Source organism: Carassius gibelio, chromosome A9 (genome assembly GCF_023724105.1).
Source record: "Carassius gibelio isolate Cgi1373 ecotype wild population from Czech Republic chromosome A9, carGib1.2-hapl.c, whole genome shotgun sequence".
In the NCBI taxonomy this organism is placed as follows: Eukaryota; Metazoa; Chordata; class Actinopteri; order Cypriniformes; family Cyprinidae; genus Carassius; species Carassius gibelio.
The window spans coordinates 17,937,026-17,954,823 of NC_068379.1; the positions used below are offsets into that span (position 1 = coordinate 17,937,026).

Consider the following 17,798-nt stretch of genomic DNA (forward strand, 5'->3'; position numbering starts at 1 on the left):
ACCTAATAAGGCTGAATATATATATATATATATATATATATATATATATATATATATATATATATATATATATATATATATATATATATATATATATATATATATATATATATATATATATATTAGATGAAAAGAAACTAAAAGAAATGTTGAAATGTTAACTTTGTTGAAGTATTAAAGGTGAGAGTTGAAGTATTAAGATACTTTCTGAAAGTATAATTAAAACTAAAATAAAACTAAATTAAAACTATTTAGAAATATTACGAAAATCACAAAAGGACATAAGATAGACTAAAATTTAAAATGAAACCTGAAAATAATCTAAAATCTTGGTCTTTAGGTATAATCGAGTGCTTTCCTGAGGGTTAGATTGGGAACACAAAATCATTTTGATTGCAAATCATTTGAGGTCGGAATTTGCAACATATGCTTCTCAGCTGTAATTATTAAAACTAAATTTAAGAATACAATATTTATGGTCGACAGAATGTCTTGCATTTAACATATCTACCATTTTGCATTGCTGTTTAAAATGTTTATAAATGCGTATGAATGTGTTCTGTTTTGCACATTATAGGTAGTATCTGATGTGTCTGTATTTACAGTACTAGTATTCCATTCTGAATATACCCAGACTGTGGTCAAGTTTTGAACACATTGTAGATATACGAGTACTATGCTTTCCCCAATGTATTTCTCCATGTGACCTCCCCTCTTATAAAACACAAAAAAAGAGAATTCAGACACCGCCTGGGGTGTGCGGCTGGAGCAGAAGCTCCTTTGTGAGGCTGTGTCATAGGTGTGTTCATCGCATTGACCGAGTCTTTATCTTGTGTGTCACTATGTCATTTTTATTGCCTCGGAGTGTGTTATTAAAGCCTGTGTGTCAGATATAAGTAACATTCTGTCAGTCTATTAAGCTTTTTGAACGACTGACCCTTCTGATTTGTGTGAAGTCATCTGAGATGAATTGCATATGGCTTCATTCTTAGGAGACGGAAGAAAGGGGGTGAAGTGGGGCCATTAAGGGTGGCAGACGCCCCTTTGTGTGTCGGTCACAATGTGCTGAAGTGAAAGGAGACAGGATGCTTAACATGCAAATGAGACGAGAGAGAAGGAGAGGTCAGGGAAATCACTCAATGTCACATTAACAAGTGCTTGTTCCATGATGGGTTATTAAATGCTGAGTGTGAGAGTACGGCAGCTGCATCTCCTTCTGTAGCATTTACAAGCAAATATGCCTCTGCCAATCCAGAATGATCCCAAAGAGATCAGTTCAGATGATAAAAGAGAGAGAGAGAGACATGCTGCTTATTCTAATACATATATCACTGATTGATTAGTTTATCCCATTGACACATGCCATCTGATCATCCATTAACTGTTTGACCTTGTGCATGTAAATGAATTAAAAGCAGTGGCAGAAATTACTTCACTGACTCACCAGTCGATTTTGTAGAATTGCATACTGTACTGCAATTATTGAAATATAATAAAATAAAAATATAAAATAAATATTTAGAGTTGAAGCATTAAAATTACTAATAACAATAAACGAAACCTTAGTAGTAATGTAAAAAAATACATATAAAAATTACAAAGTACATAACAAATTACTAAAAAGAAAATATTATATATATATATATATATATATATATATATATATATATATATATATATATATATATATATAAATGTAAAATGTCATGAATGCTTTATTGATTAAGAACTGTATAGTATAAATAATAACAAATTAAAAGAAGTTATTAATTTCCAGAAGTAATATCAGTTGCAGTTTTAAACATTTGTTTCTTGAATTGTTGTCTGAATTATGATTAGCCTATACTCCTATTTACTTCTATATGGCAGGTGATATTTATGTCAGTTCATTTGTCCTGGCCGAAACAGTTAGAGTAGTATGCTAGTGTGCTCTTCCAAATTCAGCCATTATATATTTAAACTGCCAGATTCTTTTACGCACAGTTGTATTACATTTCCAAAATAACAGTCTGTATGTCGAAAAGGATATCCAGACTCCACTCACGAATTGTAACATAGTGAAGTGATGTGAAAAACATCATAGCTGTTTGAAACATTTATGGTTGCTTACAGCACTATTGCACATAAATAAAACAATAATATGCAGTAGTTATACTGCATTGTATTCAGTATTCTAGTGTTCCATTTCAAATACCGGCTGTCTTACAATCTGTTTTTAATTCTCTGGATCTCCATCTTAATATCTGCATCCATCTAGTTCTTTCCAGGTTTCCATTTAGTATTATGATTCTTTCTTTATTAACTCCTATGCTTGAATCCAAACTCATTTGACTATTTGTCATTTCTTCTCCTTCTTACTAGATTTTCCATCTTTTTTTATCTCTCTCTCTTCATCACTGTGATCTGTGTCTGCCCGTTGGGTTTAGTGTTAAAGTCAATGAGAGAGGAAATTCAGTTTGTGCCTTCATAAGAAATGGTTGAGTTTAGGTCATCATTCTTTCTTCAATACAGTTTACAGATATACGTTTTCAGATATAAGATTAAAGTTTTCTTTGATTTATGTTGCTATTTCACTCTGGATTTTTGTAAGAAATCTATAAATGCTTCCGGATTATGCTGCTCTTGCCGATCAGTATGGTGGTTTATCCAGTATAGCCGATGGTAGTATTAAGGATCAGCTTTAACTTCCTCTTCCTAAAGCTCTATAAATATTTTAGATGGTGATGGGCAATAACCGTCCCCATAAATGCTCCCTTCAACTATCTGTATTACTTACTCCAGCTCTATACTGCTTTAAAGGCCATACAGCTCACATTCTTACCAGGGGAAAATTCACAACTGTATACCTTTTTTTATTATTTTCTGGCAGTGAAAGGTCATGCAGGGTGACTGTCAGGATGACACCTTTCTAAACTCAGTCAAGCAATAAAACTAACTGAGTAAACAATTTAATTATATAGACACAATTTTACTTTTTCAAGAGTCAGTATCTCTATTATTAATAAGCATTTGTTTTATATATGCTTCCGAATACAACGAGAAGTACTGAATCTTAAAAAGTGCTGAGAAGAGAAATGCATTTTAAAATGGTAAGACATTGCTGCCCTCTGATGGTTATATCTATGTAAGGAGCAAATTTACTACTGAAACATTCTTATCACACACAGTTTGAAGATGTGTCATTTGTTAGAGCTATAATTCTTTCTCCAAAGCTTTTGTTGTGGTTTTTGTGAAAATTTATGAAAATACAATTTTTATCCTATAAATGGGTGTTGTTAAAATATCTAATTATCACTGCATTTATTAGTAGTGCTACTCAAAGAAAAGGTTAGGAATGATCCGTCCTGACGATGTTTTTCTCGTAGCAAAAATTGCACTTATATTACATGTGTATTCTGTTAGCCTATTTACATTTGCAAATACACTGCATTTTGTATTAATATTGTTACTTTTTTATTTCACTTTGTAATTTTACTCTATTTTCTATTTTGTAAACATAAGTATTTGTACTACACTGCTGAAAAAAAATAAAAAATTAAAAATAAAAAACAGTAGGACATTACATAAATTCTAATGGTTTCCACTAAAAAAAACTACAAACCATCAACTATTGTTTCCTGTAGTGTATTTTGGGACATATGCCATTAGAATTTAGTGGTTTTATCAATACAAAATTACCAGTAGAGCCCCACAGGGACCAGTTTCCATAAAAATAAAAAATAAAATAATAATAATAATAATAATAATAATTAATAAATAAATAAATTCAATTATAACCAGTAAAACCATTTTGTAATAGTTTATATTGTTTTGTTTTTTTTTTCAGCATAATGTCAATGTATCTTATTTTGCAGACATCATATCTTTTCTGCTGTTGCAGTTTTTGTCATGCTTATAAAGCACATAAATTGAAAGACTACATTGAGAGATAGTAAATAACATTCAGAAAAGTCGCTTTCTATTTATTTTCTTTTTGTTTTTTGGGGGGTTTTCAATTTTCACAACACAGTAACCAACGTTTGATTTGAAATACCATTTAAAACCCTCAGTTGTGGTAATTCAGCAGCATGAATTAAAATAACATCGAAATTAAGTTAGGTTTTCCCATACAAGAAGGCGGAACCTTTGTTCTTGTGTTTGTTTCCTTCTGAACGATTCTGATGTAACAAGCGCATCTACAGCGTGATAAGATTGAACAGAAATAAATAGCCTATAGCACGCCCCGTTAATAACAGTTGATATAGAGATATTAATTAGTTATTGTAATAATATTTTAACAAATATGCGTTTGCGTGAAGCGGTGCATTTCTGGACTCAGTGGTTTTGATAGAGTTTTATGAAGTTTTTCAGTCTAGTGAAAGACCTTGAGATGATATCAGGCTTGCAGAAGGTTGTGTGTTTCACTCTTGTGTATTTTGATTACAAGTTCTTAAAACTTGTCAAAAGGCAGCGCTTGGATGACATGTGATATGTCTATTATCTATTTGTGAAATAAATGCTGATTTATCTGATTAAAAGTCATAAAATTTCAATTCTGGATACAAGTGGATAGATATGAACCATAGTATTTAGTGAATCTTAGTTGAAAGATTTAAACTTAAGAAACCATCAAGAACGATTTTCTCGGACTAAAAATTCCAATGAATTGATATGACACACGAACTGACTTCAAAAAACCAAACATTTTCATCTTGATTGAACTGATTTAACAGGATGCTGAGGATAAAGACATTGGCTCTGCTTCAGACACATATATCACATTGTCCTTTAGTAGTTCGGAGAGTTCATCAACTGGCCTCCATCAAACATGTGTGTGTGCTCCCTGAGAGGAGGCGTCAGGGTCTACTTTACCCCTTTAGCAGTCTGGAGGAGCACCTGTCCTCACAGGTCAGTCAGGAAGAATTCAAGATATTTCATCCCAGCTTGGAGGAACTCCGTCAGGCAGAGACACTGTTCACTCCCTCCTCTAAACACAGTATCGACTACTCTACCTCTGCAGTCCGGATAGACCATGTACCTCTTCTTAAACAGCCTGAGGTATGATAAGATTGTCTTTAATCATCATTTGAAATATGATTTCAGTTTACATCTGGGTTGTTTATTTTAGCATTTTAATTCATTTAGATTGCTTTATATATATGACTATTACATTTATAATATTAATTTTAAATCATTTGAAGTGGTGACAACTACTGCACTAGACATTTCACACTGTGTCTCAGGTTTGCTTGTGTGCATTGCAGGTGTGTTTTATGGGCAGAAGTAACGTGGGAAAGTCTTCTCTCATACGTGCCTTGTTCTCTCTTGTGCCGGAGGTAGATGTGCGAGTCTCTAAAACTCCAGTGAGTCTGTATGTCATGGATGTTCTCTGCCGTTCTGTCCTGCATGGTCAGAGATAAATACTTTATTTTCATACAGGGCCACACCAAAAAACTAAATTTCTTCACTGTGGGAAAGGCGTTTACCCTTGTCGACATGCCAGGGTATGGACACAAGGCCCCAAAGGACTTTGTAGAGATGGTTGAACCGTACCTTCAAGGGCGTCACAAGTAGGTTGAAGTTGATACTGTTTTGTTTTAGCTCACAATATTTCTTTTTGCATGCTTGTTTTTGAGTTTAGAAAGTAGTAGATGATAAAGTTTGTGTCAGATATATATATATATATATATATATATATATATATATATATATATATATATATATATATATGAGTGACAGAATTCATAGTTTTTCTTTCTCTTCGATTCTCTCATCTATGTGTCTCTAGTCTGGCGAGGACGTTCTTGCTGGTGGATGGAGGTGCAGGTCTGCAGAAGGTGGATTTGGTTGCTGTGGAGATGTGTGAGGAGTTCAATTTGCCTTACGTGGTGAGTGTTTGTCTCATGCTCTTATTGGGATTGTTCAGAAGGGGGCATCAGAGTATTAAATGCTGTTTTCAACATCTCAGTCTAGAACAGTGGTTCTCAACCAGAGGCCCTCAGCATGATGACTTAAAACAAGACAAAATAAAGCATTTAATATAAACTAAAACTATGTGTGTATGTATGTATATATATATATATATATATATATATATATATATATATATATATATATATATATATATATATATATACAAAAACTTTTTTTTTTTTACCTCGTCAACAATTCTTGTTTTATTGAAGAACCAGAGTTACCACTCTGTAGAAAAATGTTAATATATGAGGTAGCCTGATCTTAAAAGTGTGATTTCTACAACTTTTACTAAAATATACTAGTGTACTTTTTACAGTGAGAGAAAGTACCTTGTCATTGTGCTGAGGCGTCTGTCTTTACTGTGGCAGCAGATGTAGAGACAACAGTCACTGACTACACAGTCTGGAGGGGAGAAAAACTGATCTGTTTCCATATCTTGTAAAATACCCATTATAGTGTGAACTAAGCCAAAAGTACTTTTTCATTTTAAATGTTAATGCCTCTTTGACTTTTTCAAATGCACAATATTATTGTCTCTTCATTTGAAAGAATACATTATGTATTCTACATATATATATATATATATATATATATATATATATATATATATATATATATATATATATATATATATATATATATATATATATATTTGTATGTGTGTGTGTGTAAGATGGCAGAAAATAACATGTTTTACCTCTCTGTCATGTTTTAGCTGGTGGTAACTAAAATAGACAGAACCCGTCATGGCGCTTTGCTGGCTCTTACCCTACAACTTCGGGACTTTATCAAAAATCAAACCAGCCTGTGTTTCCCACAGCCATTTCTTGTGAGGTGAGATATGTAGACACACATTCTCTTTTGTAATTTCTTTCTATGTAATAATGATAATGATTTTGCATCCCGTAAAGTTTACACATAAACAGGGTTTAACTATGTGGCTTTCTTATCTGTCAATCCAGTCAGTGTTCAATAAATATGTATTTTATTTAAAAAAAGGAACTTTACAACAAGCTGGAAAGTATAGAGATATAATGTGACTCCAATAATCACATTTGCTGAAGCACTATTATGTCAATTATGCAAAAAAACTCATTTATGTTAGCCAGCTAAATAACATTATCTAGGTGTCAAATGAGAAGATTTTGTAAAAAAATAAAAATAAACTAACAATGTTGGAAAATCAAACACTTACAAAAGTTTTCTATTTCAGATAAATGCATGTTCGTTTAAGCTTTATATTCATCATTGAATCCAGAAACAAATGTATCATGATTTCCAAAAAAAGCAGCACAATTTAAAGGGTTATTTCATCCAAAAATGAAAATTATGTCATTAATAACTCACCCTCATGTCGTTCCAAACCCGCAAGACCTTCGTTCATCTTCAGAACACAGTTTAAGATATTTTATATTTAGTCTGAGAGCTCTCAGTCCATCCAATGAAAATGTATGTACGGTATACTGTCCATGTCCAGAAAGGTAATAAAAACATCATCAAAGTAGTCCATGTGACATCAGAGGGTCCGTTAGAATATTTGAAGCATCGAAAATACATTTTGATCTAAAAATTACAACTTTATTCAGCATTGTCTTCTCTTCCGGGTCTGTTGTGAGCACGTTCACAACACTGCTGACGTGTTTTCTTTGTTATTGGGCGCACCAGAAAACACGTCAGCAGCATCGTACATAATTTTCAATTTTGGATGAACTAACCCTTTTAAAGAGAATATTAATCTAATAACTTACAAATAAATGTTTATTGAGCAATGGCTGCTGAAAATGACACTACAGTGTGCATGTGTTTGTGTGTGTATTATAGTCTGCTTTTTGGCTATATTGGCCACATCAAGGATTTTTACAACATTACGGCTGCATTGTAAGGTGTTTCACATGTCATTGTGATGATGTGCGTATGAGCAGTGATGAGCTTGTGAAGCACACTCATCCTTCATCACTTCTTTTTGTTTCATGTGAATGTGCGTCTGAGGTACTCTCGATCACCAGCAATTAGATCAAAGCTGTTATACGGATATATTAGTGCTTCTGACTATAGTTCTTTTATAAAAATGAGGAAGGTTCTCTCTGCTAGATTAAAAATGTTAATGTGGTCAGATGGTTATCAGCTTGCTGATAAGATAAGGCTAGGGGTTCTTCATTTGTATTTGTGTGTCAATACTGGAAGTCACTCTTCACAGATAAAGTGATAAGTAACGCACATACAATTAACTTTTTTTTTTCTCTCTCCCCTCTCTTCCTTTGACCTGCAGTTCAGTCCAGTTCTCTGGGATTTATCTGCTCAGGTGTTTCATAGCACATGTTACAGGAAATCTACAGCTTAACGCTAAACAGTCGTGAGTGTACCGCACTGCCTTTCCACATGTCTGAGGACTGGACTCAATGTTATAAAAACAATTTGAAGATGACTGATTTAAACCATTGAATTGCTGAATCTATGTATTCTTTTCACATGCAGATGCTAGAATAAGTGTATTACTAGTTTCAGGATTCATGCAGCTGTGTATAAACTCCCTCAATGATCCAGGAATCAAATGTATGATAAAAACATTTATATTTTAGTGAGATCGTAGGGCATACCCCAAACGCACATTCCTGTCTGTTACTGTTATTTGTTCTTCGAAATAAAATGGCAGAAGGTGTAGCTCTGAATGTTTGTGAGTGACCTTTCAACTTTAAATCTTGCTCATGCATTTGGAGATTAAACGAAAATGTGTCATCATGATATGATCAGATCAAGTTACAGATCAGTTTTTCTGTTAGCACAATTACTGGAAACTGTGGCCTATTTGTAGAATGAGTTAATTACTGAACCTGTATCCAAGTAAATGGGTTAAACCCAGTGAATGAATAACAGAATGACTTCTTACTCTTGAATTGACTCTCTCAAGGTAATTTCATCTCCCTGGTTTGTTGTAAACCTAGTGTGCTGTGGTCAATGTCACACACTTTTCAGACATTACTCTTGCTAATTAATTGTGGTAAAGCTGGGTTTTGTGATTCTACCCCAGTGTTAATAATCTTATTGCGTATTACAAGGTTATTGTCATTGATTTGACAAGTACAGCACAGCTTGTTTTTCAGTTGCAGTTGCATAGACACACTATTCAATTTGCCAAATTTTCTAAACCAATACCAAAACTACATTTAGTTCATTTTTAATTCATTTTTTAACCTTAATATTTCAAACATACTCTGAAAACCCTCATTGAAGAAGACAGTCATGTTGATATAAATTTTAGTGTAATGAGTGCTTGGTATTTAACCCCACAATGTCCATGCTAAGACTGGAAAAGAGCTTCATAACATCTTTTTTTTAATATATATTGTGACTGAGAGTTAAAGGCCTTAAGCAAGCTTTTTTTGTTTCCTTTTACCCTGTGAGAGCAGTATGTACCAATTTCATCAATGTACTTTGCACCTAAGAGTCCTTACAGATGTTACACGGTTATATAAGCACCTCAAACTGTTCACTTTTTTATTTATTTAACTTTGTGAAAAGGTATATGTGTGTGTATTTGTATTTGGAAAAAAGTGATTGAGGTACCATACACTCCTACAGTCATATCTCTAAAGTCTTTTCAAAAGAATCATACAGTTTATGACATTTTTTTTTTTCTTTTCATCTGTGTGACGCACGTACTGTTTTGGGTCATATAGGCATCATGTCTTCCCCACTCAGCAACAGCAGGGGTGGTGATGGTATAGGCCCATATCTGGAGAAAAACAATAAAATTTAAGTGCCACAGTGTTATAAAATTGCAGGAGGGTGCAATTGCATTTATTTTGTCTAAATGTTACTTCGGCAATTACATTGTTGTTGTTTTTTCGCTCACTCTCTTTCTTTTATGTGTTGGCATTTGGACGCTGACCCCATAAAACATTTGCAGTAAGTTAATTATTTTTCAACAATTTTCCTCCGAATTTTATAGACCATAGGCTGATATTAAAGCTATAAGAGACAGGTAAAAGTTCACTTTTTGTCACCTGGGATGCAGGAAAGAGAGAACTGAGGGTGGGAAAGAAGGTGTTTCGGAAAATGTCTGGAATCTTAGCTCACTTTCTCAAATAAGCATTGGAATCTACACCATCTGCCCCATAGGATCTGATTTTCTTTCTTTACCACTTCATTCAAACTCCCTTTTGTCAACATGTGTGCACCAGAGCCCACCTGCCCCATAAACGCCACCATCTGCACGGGCACGTCCTGCCTGGTGCCCCGTGATCCATTCAATGACATCCTGAACGTGGCGATGAGCACCACGCTTACCGTCATGCTGGCCTTGGTCATGTTTTCAATGGGTTGCACCGTCGAAGCAAGGAAGCTCTGGGTGCACATCCGCAGGCCCTGGGGCATTTTCATCGGCTTCCTATGCCAGTTTGGCATCATGCCTTTCACAGCCTTTGCACTTTCATTGATTTTCAACGTGCTTCCAGTCCAGGCTATAGTCATCATCATCATGGGATGTTGCCCTGGAGGTTCCAGCTCCAATATTTTCTGCTACTGGCTAGATGGAGACATGGACCTCAGGTGAGATTATCCATCTGTTCACTTTCCGTTGTCATTATATAGCTTGTAACACTTTCTAGTTCCTAGAAATAAATTATGTAACGATCAGCTCTTTTAAACATGAAGTCTGTCTTTTTTAAATGCAGTAGTGTCATATGTAGGTTTACTTTCACTGTTTTCATTAAATGTCTACTAGGCTGAACTAGAATTTTTTTTTTCTTTTTTTTTTTATCTGTTTGATAAATTATATTTATAGATGGAACTAATGTTTCTGAAATTATGTAGAATTATACAGTTTTTTTTTTATTATTGTTTATTATTTTAGTATAATGATAATACAATTATTGTGATTATAGAATATTTTAGAACCTTTTACATACAGAAAATGTTCAGTTTTGTTTAACACATTTATTTTTTTCTTTCTTTCTTTTTTTTTTAGCATAACTAGACCCAAATTATTTGAAGGGCATTTGCAAATTTACTAGATTTATCATAATCCAATGCTGGGACAGAACGACAATTTTTAACACTGTTTTCTGCTGCCCATAGCATCAGCATGACTGCATGTTCTTCAATTCTGGCTCTGGGAATGATGCCTCTTTGTCTGCTCATCTATACCTCAGTCTGGACTTCAGGCGATGCTATCCAGATCCCTTATGACAGCATCGGTAAACCGGCCTCAAATAACCTAAATACAAGACTTTCCATTTTATGTATCCGTTTGACTTCTGTCTTAAATGTTGCCGACGATCATTTCAGGAATCACACTAGTGAGTTTACTTGTCCCTGTTGGTCTCGGGATTTACACGAAACACAGGTGGCCCAAAGCAGCCAAAAAGATCCTCAAGGTTAGTTTTTGCTTCTGTGTTTAATAAACGCTCATGCATGCCATGCAGCTTCACACGTCTTTTGTTTTTCTATGTATAGGTGGGATCTGTGGTAGGAATCTTCCTCATCATCATCATTGCAGTCATAGGGGGTGTGCTTTATCAGTCATCATGGACCATTTCTCCTTCGCTTTGGATCATCGGTACCATTTATCCATTTATTGGCTTTGGTCTGGGCTTTCTCCTGGCACGTTTTGTGGGACAACCTTGGTACAGGTAAAAATCTGTCTTCCCATGAGGCATTAGATGATTTACTGGGACAGTTAGAACACATACTCTGAAGGGTCAATAAATGTGGCAAAAAGTCTGAAGAAAAATATGATGGTTTATTTTTTCATGAATGCAGGTGCCGCACCATTGCTTTAGAAACAGGCATGCAGAACTCCCAGCTGGCCAGTACTATTACCCAGCTGTCCTTCAGTCCTTCTGAGCTTGAGCTCATGTTCGCTTTCCCCTTAATCTACAGTATCTTCCAACTGGTTGTGGCTGCGATTGTAATAGGATGTAAGTTCACTCGTTCACTCTGCATTTACACATTGAAAAATATGATATTTTGTTTGGGGAATCATAACATTCACTTTACTTTGAAAAGTTGATAACTCATATTATGATGATTTTTGATGTATTTGTAGTTTATTACATGATGAAGCGCTGTAGGCGGGGGACATCGGCAGAGGAGAATGGAGAAGGCACACAGAGCACAGTTGAGGATCAGGATATGCAGAATTACACTTTGGAGAATGGTGGCTTTCACTGTGATGAGAATAGCAACACTGAGAATAAGGACAATGGTACAAAGTTGTGAGCTAAACGTCATTCTGCTAACCTGTGTGACCGGAGCGGTCCACATTGACCTTCTGGAGGCATGAACTTTAAACAAGCTGTTCCAGTTCAACCAGAGAGTGTGTCGTTACACTCAACCCCAAAGTGGATGCACTTTCCTATATTATACAAACAAACCAAGAAAGCATTAAAATATGTTTTTACGATGAGTCTGCCAACAGGTTTACTGATATAAAGCTGTATTTTGACTGTGAATTGTGAGTTACGTTTTGTCTTTGGTTTGCAACTTTCAATTAATTTAAGAAAACATAAAGTACACATCCCAAGTAGGTTGAATGTAGGCTAATTTATTTAAATGTTAGTATACACATAATTGAAATGAACCTTTAATGTTTTGCTTTTTAAATTATGTATGATACAGAAAAATGTATACTTTTTTTTTTTTTTTTTTTTTTTACCATGTTTGAACAATGGGACTATTCCATGTACAGAGGATTTTTTTTTTCTTTTTTTATATATAAAGCATTTAACTGCCTTAAATTACTTAACATCTAAACACTAACAGAAACATTGCTTACAATTTAGATTGACATTTCATGCAGGGTGTTTTACGTTTTATTTTGTTGGTGATATTTATATGCAAAATACCATTAAAAAAAAAAGTTATATTCAAAAGTGTGATGTCAGCTCTCGATCCTAGCAGACTTTAAACTGTAAAATTTCATTATTGCACTTCACCAGAAGCTAATTATATTGGCCATGTATTATACCCTACGTGAGAGTAATTGTTATGAGAGTGCCCCTAAATTGGCTTATATAAAAAATATCACACTTGTCACACTGCAGTTTCTCAGAAATTACTGAAATTTGATCAAATTCAGCTAAACAATAATCAGCTCAGAATGGCTAAATGAGCTTTCAGAACTTGATCCTAAAAGAGATAGTTCACCCAAAAATGTAAATCTTCTATCTTCATTCACCCCCATGTTGTTCTAAACCTATATGACTTTTGTTCTTATGTGGAACATTGATGCATTTTGATGAAGAATGTTGATAACCAAACAGTTTTAGTGCGCATTGACTTCCATTGTGATATTTATGATCAACATGAGAAACGCAGGACTTAAAAAAAAAAAAGAAAAAAAAAAGAAAAGGTTGACAAAACTTCTCTTTTAAACCCTCATGTGTATGTGTTAATACCACAGAGAAATAAGGCAGCAGACTAAGAGCCACACATTTGTAGAATTTGGAGACTGAAAAGGGAAGTTTAGTTTCTTATTCAAATGTTCTGACATGGTTTATAACCTCCAGTGAAAGAACGATTAAACCAAGACAAGAAGAATCATAAGCTGTAAAGATCACCGAGGAACTGAAGATGGTATCTCTGTTCTCGCTCTACATACTGCTTCTGAAGACTTCATGCATATGTTCTTGGCTTGCTGATAAATGCCTTTTCTACAGTGATGTGAAAGAGTTTCCTGTTGAAACAACCTGTGCTGGAAAAACAAACATTGCTGAGTGCCATCATGTAACTAACATTAAAGAAGACCTGCGTGGACTTCCATCAAACTTACTTAACCTCTGCATTCAAATGGAACCAGACTTCCATGGTGCCTTGGCTCCAGACTCATTCTCACGCTTTGCTTCCTTGGAATACCTTGAAATTGTTGGATGTTTCTCAGAGATCCCCCCAGAGGCTTTTAATGAACTGACCAACGTATCTTCATTAACACTGTCTTTCTTGTCTACAGAAATCTGCTGTGAGGTAGCTCTTGATTTCAGTCGCCTTTCCTCACTTAACCATTTGTCTCTTTCACAGTACAGTTTATCACCACTGGCACCAAATGTTTTTGAGACGATTCCTCTGCTGCAAAAATTAAAGATACTCAATGTGTGCTTGAAGAATATATCTGAGGTTGTTTGTCGACTTGCAAAAGCAAAATCACTGAAGCTGTTTAAGTTAGAGGAATATGAGCTAAATAGACTTCATTACCCTAACTGCTCGGTGTTCAACATCTCTGACAGTTACATATCAACTGAGTTCGATATTGAAGAGGTACATTTTTATTTAGGAATAGTAGAGCATGTAGACCAGGGAGCTTTAAAAGCATTGGGAAATATCTATAGATTGTGCTTTGTTTCAAACACTGATTTCCTCAGAGATCTTTCTTTATTTGGAGTACATAAAATTCATGATTTGAGTGTAAGAGTGGATGTACTTAACGTTGATGACTTGTGTACTGCAGCAAAGTCATATTCAGTTGAGTCTTTAGAAGTTCGTTATGAGACTATTAACATGCCACTAACCCCTGCTAATATCTCACATGGCTGTGATGATATTAAGGGAATTGTGCTCAAAGGTAACATATATGTGTATAAGATTGTGGATCTCTTGGATGTATATTCAGTCTTTCAGATTTTCAGAAATCTCACTCTTGTTAACATAATTAAGCATGTGCTCAGACCAAATGATTTCTTTTCTCTTTGTGCTTCATTTCCACAGACGGTCAAAAGTCTTTCTGTTATGATACTAAGCACAAATAACATAGATAAGATCATTTCCAACCAGTTTTATTGTTTTGCAGTTCTTGAAATGCTGGACCTATCCGTCAGTAACATTTCTAACATTGAAGATTTTGCATTCATTGGATTACCCAAGTTAAAAGAGCTAAAACTCTGTAGCAATAAGTTATCTTACATTTATCGACATGCATTCAGTGGTTTATATGGACTTATGGTCTTAGATCTCCAAGAAAATCCTTTAATTCATATTGAACCAGCATCATTTGGAGATCTGATTAACCTTAGTGCACTTCTGCTGGGAGATCTGAACTTCCCACCTGCTGTGACACTGATCACACTCCATTTTTCTGATATATTTGGAATCATTCCATATAATTTAAGTTACGTTTTAATTAGTTCAGGCTTGAGACCAATGCAGCTTGTGGTCAGGAACCATGCTACACTTGGTCAGGGTCTAACCTTCCACATTAAAAGTGAATATGTGACCGTTGAGGGCTGCAACAGTTCACTCTTGACATATGTAGACACCCTTAAGATAAATGCAGCATATATGAACTGTGGAAATGAATTCATTGGGAAATATGTAAGATCGGTCGTCAATCTGGAATTTCGGTCAGTGTTCTCAGACGGTATTGGAGACTTGGCTGTAATCAATCAACTTGTCCATTTAAAAACCCTAAAACTGGAAAACATTGACTTGACGAAGCAGCCGAACCTGGCCACAATGTTTCACAATCTGACAAAACTCCAGACGCTGATCCTGACAAACTGCAGAATGTTCTTTCTGGATGGAAGTCTGACCAAAGACTTAAAAGCATTGACAGGTCTAGTACTGATACCCAAAGATAACATCAATGTCCTTCAAAACTTGGTGGAACATCTCACTAGTTTGAAGTACCTCCATCTTCTGGGCTTGGGTCTGTACTGCAACTGTGATAATGCGTGGCTGGTCTCATGGGCGAAGGACAACAGGAAGGTGCAGGTTGCCATGTTCAAGCCCACCATGAAAGAACTGCAGTGCTTGACTGACAACGGAATCGACCACCTTAACTTTGTTGATTATTCCAAAACCTGTTTATTTGATATCGAATTTGTGTTCTTCACCTCCACCTCTGGCTTTTTGTGTATTTTTATTATTGTGGTACTGTCATATAAGTTTGCAGGCCAATATATTGCGCCATTCTATCACATCGCCAGTGGATGGTTACGAGAGGCTTTGCATGTGAACAGTAAACACCAGTACCGCTACGATGTTTTTGTGTCCTACAGCAGTAAGGACGAGAATTGGGTCATGGAGGAACTTCTCCCAAATTTAGAGCAGCGGGGACCTCCATTTTTGCGTCTCTGCCTTCATAGTCGGGACTTTCAACTGGGACAAGACATTGTGGAAAACATCACAGACAGCATCTATGCAAGTCGCCGGACTCTTTGTCTCATCAGTCGCAACTACATCCGTAGCAACTGGTGTTCTTTAGAGATGCAGCTGGCCACCTACCGGCTCCAAGTTGAACACAGGGACATTCTTATCCTGGTGTTCCTAGAAATGATTCCGTCTCGCTTGCTATCCTCCCATCATAGATTGGCCCGGCTGGTAAAAACTAGAACCTATCTAGACTGGCCACGGGAGCCTGAGATGCATGAGGCATTCTGGGACAGGTTGTGGTGTAAACTGAGCTCCGATAAAACAAACTAAACTTCATTTCTATACTGTATAGTTCCAAAAGAAAAAGAAAAAAACTAAACCAAAATCAATCGGCAATTTTTTTTGTTTCTATTTTTTTGTTTCTAGTTTCTTTTTTTTATAATTTTAAATGAATATACTGTATACACATGTTACGACTATTTTGTAAAGCATGTGCTTTTTATAATATGCTTTAATAAACCTGGTTTAACATCAAATATGATTCACTGTGCAAACATGGTAATATTTGCCTTTTGCAGTCATTTCACATCTTAAAACATTTAGTGCACTTTAAGCAGACACAAACTGATGTTTGGATTGACTACTGAAAATTCCCTTTTCTAAATAATCTCCACCACAGACTATTTATGCATGTGCTGAACAGATATGTACATTAGGTATTTTTGTTCATGTGTTTATGCAAATAAGTTTCAGTTCATGTTTTCAGATGTGTTTCCTAGAACACCTTCGTTAATGGGGTGCGAATGTATCGTTTATATAGAGTACATTTGTAATAAGTATGGTTTTTATCTCCTTAGGAATTGTTGAATTCCATCATGAATCCAATTATATTATAAGAACCATTTAGGGCAGGGATCACAAAACTCAGTCCTGGAGTCCTGCAGAGTTTAGCTCCAACACTAATCAAGCAAACCTGAACCAGCTAATTAAGGTCTTACTAGGTATACATGAAAATTCCAGGCAGGTGTGTTGAGGCAAGCTGGAGCTAAACTCTGCATTATTCTTATTCACTTAATTTATTTTACTTGATTGTCACATCCCATTCAGCAGAGGTCATTGGGAAACAACTTAATTTTTTAATCCAAAATTAAACATTATTTCTGTACAAAATTAAAAGTGTGCATAAAATGTCACATGCACATTTGGTTTGTGAGCCGGTGAAACCTTTTTTCCCCAGCTCCAGGTACCTTTTTGTTTCCTTACACCTCTACTTTTGAGGATTGTTGCTGTGGCCTGCATGTACTGTGTTTCAATTAAACGAAGTCCTTAAATGGTCTAGAAGGTCTAGAACACATCCTAGAACATGTAGTTCTGTACCTGGCAGTTCTGTATCATGTCATTAAAAATCCGTGGTGACATAGAGTTCTCCCTTCTCTTGTAGGAAGTCGTGGCCTAGTGGTTAGAGAGTTTGACTCTGTGGGTTTGAGTCTCGGGCCGGCAATACCACAACTGAGGTGCCCTTGAGCAAGGCACTGAACCTCCAACTGCTCCCAGGGCATCGCAGCATAAATGGCTGCCCACTGCTCCGTGTGTGTGTTCACGGTGTGTGTGTGTGCTCACTGCTGTGTGTGTGCACTTTGGATGGGTTAAATGCAGAGCACGCATTCTGAGTATGGGTCACCATACTTGGCTGTGTGTCACGTCACTTTCACTTTCTTTCAAAAGTGCAGTGATATAATTGGAATGTTTTTTTTGTTTTT

At 35.5% G+C, this 17,798-nt stretch overlaps 3 protein-coding genes across 4 annotated transcripts; all 3 read left to right on the top strand.

Moving 5' to 3' along the window:
- Positions 1-4,149: 4,149 nt before the first annotated feature.
- On the top strand, positions 4,150-8,616 carry LOC128019825 (GTP-binding protein 8-like). Of its 2 annotated transcripts, XM_052606090.1 has the most exons (7): positions 4,167-4,390; positions 4,713-5,037; positions 5,244-5,342; positions 5,419-5,549; positions 5,768-5,867; positions 6,671-6,789; positions 8,225-8,616. In XM_052606090.1, the coding sequence occupies exons 2-7, from the start codon at positions 4,714-4,716 to the stop codon at positions 8,310-8,312; spliced, it is 861 nt and encodes a 286-aa protein (XP_052462050.1). In that variant the 5' UTR covers positions 4,167-4,390; position 4,713; the 3' UTR covers positions 8,313-8,616. The 2 variants fall into 2 exon arrangements, with proteins under 2 accessions (XP_052462049.1, XP_052462050.1); XM_052606089.1 differs by having other exon boundaries at positions 4,150-5,037.
- Positions 8,617-9,865: 1,249 nt separating this feature from the next.
- LOC128019823 (ileal sodium/bile acid cotransporter-like) lies at positions 9,866-12,650 on the top strand. Its single transcript, XM_052606088.1, has 6 exons — positions 9,866-10,503; positions 11,032-11,150; positions 11,242-11,330; positions 11,410-11,585; positions 11,716-11,873; positions 12,002-12,650. Exons 1-6 carry the CDS (start codon positions 10,124-10,126, stop codon positions 12,172-12,174), a joined length of 1,095 nt encoding a protein of 364 aa, XP_052462048.1. The 5' UTR covers positions 9,866-10,123; the 3' UTR covers positions 12,175-12,650.
- Positions 12,651-13,398: 748 nt separating this feature from the next.
- On the top strand, positions 13,399-16,566 carry LOC128019822 (toll-like receptor 13). The gene has a single exon (XM_052606087.1). The coding sequence runs from the start codon at positions 13,528-13,530 to the stop codon at positions 16,366-16,368; it is 2,841 nt and encodes a 946-aa protein (XP_052462047.1). The 5' UTR covers positions 13,399-13,527; the 3' UTR covers positions 16,369-16,566.
- Positions 16,567-17,798: the final 1,232 nt, after the last annotated feature.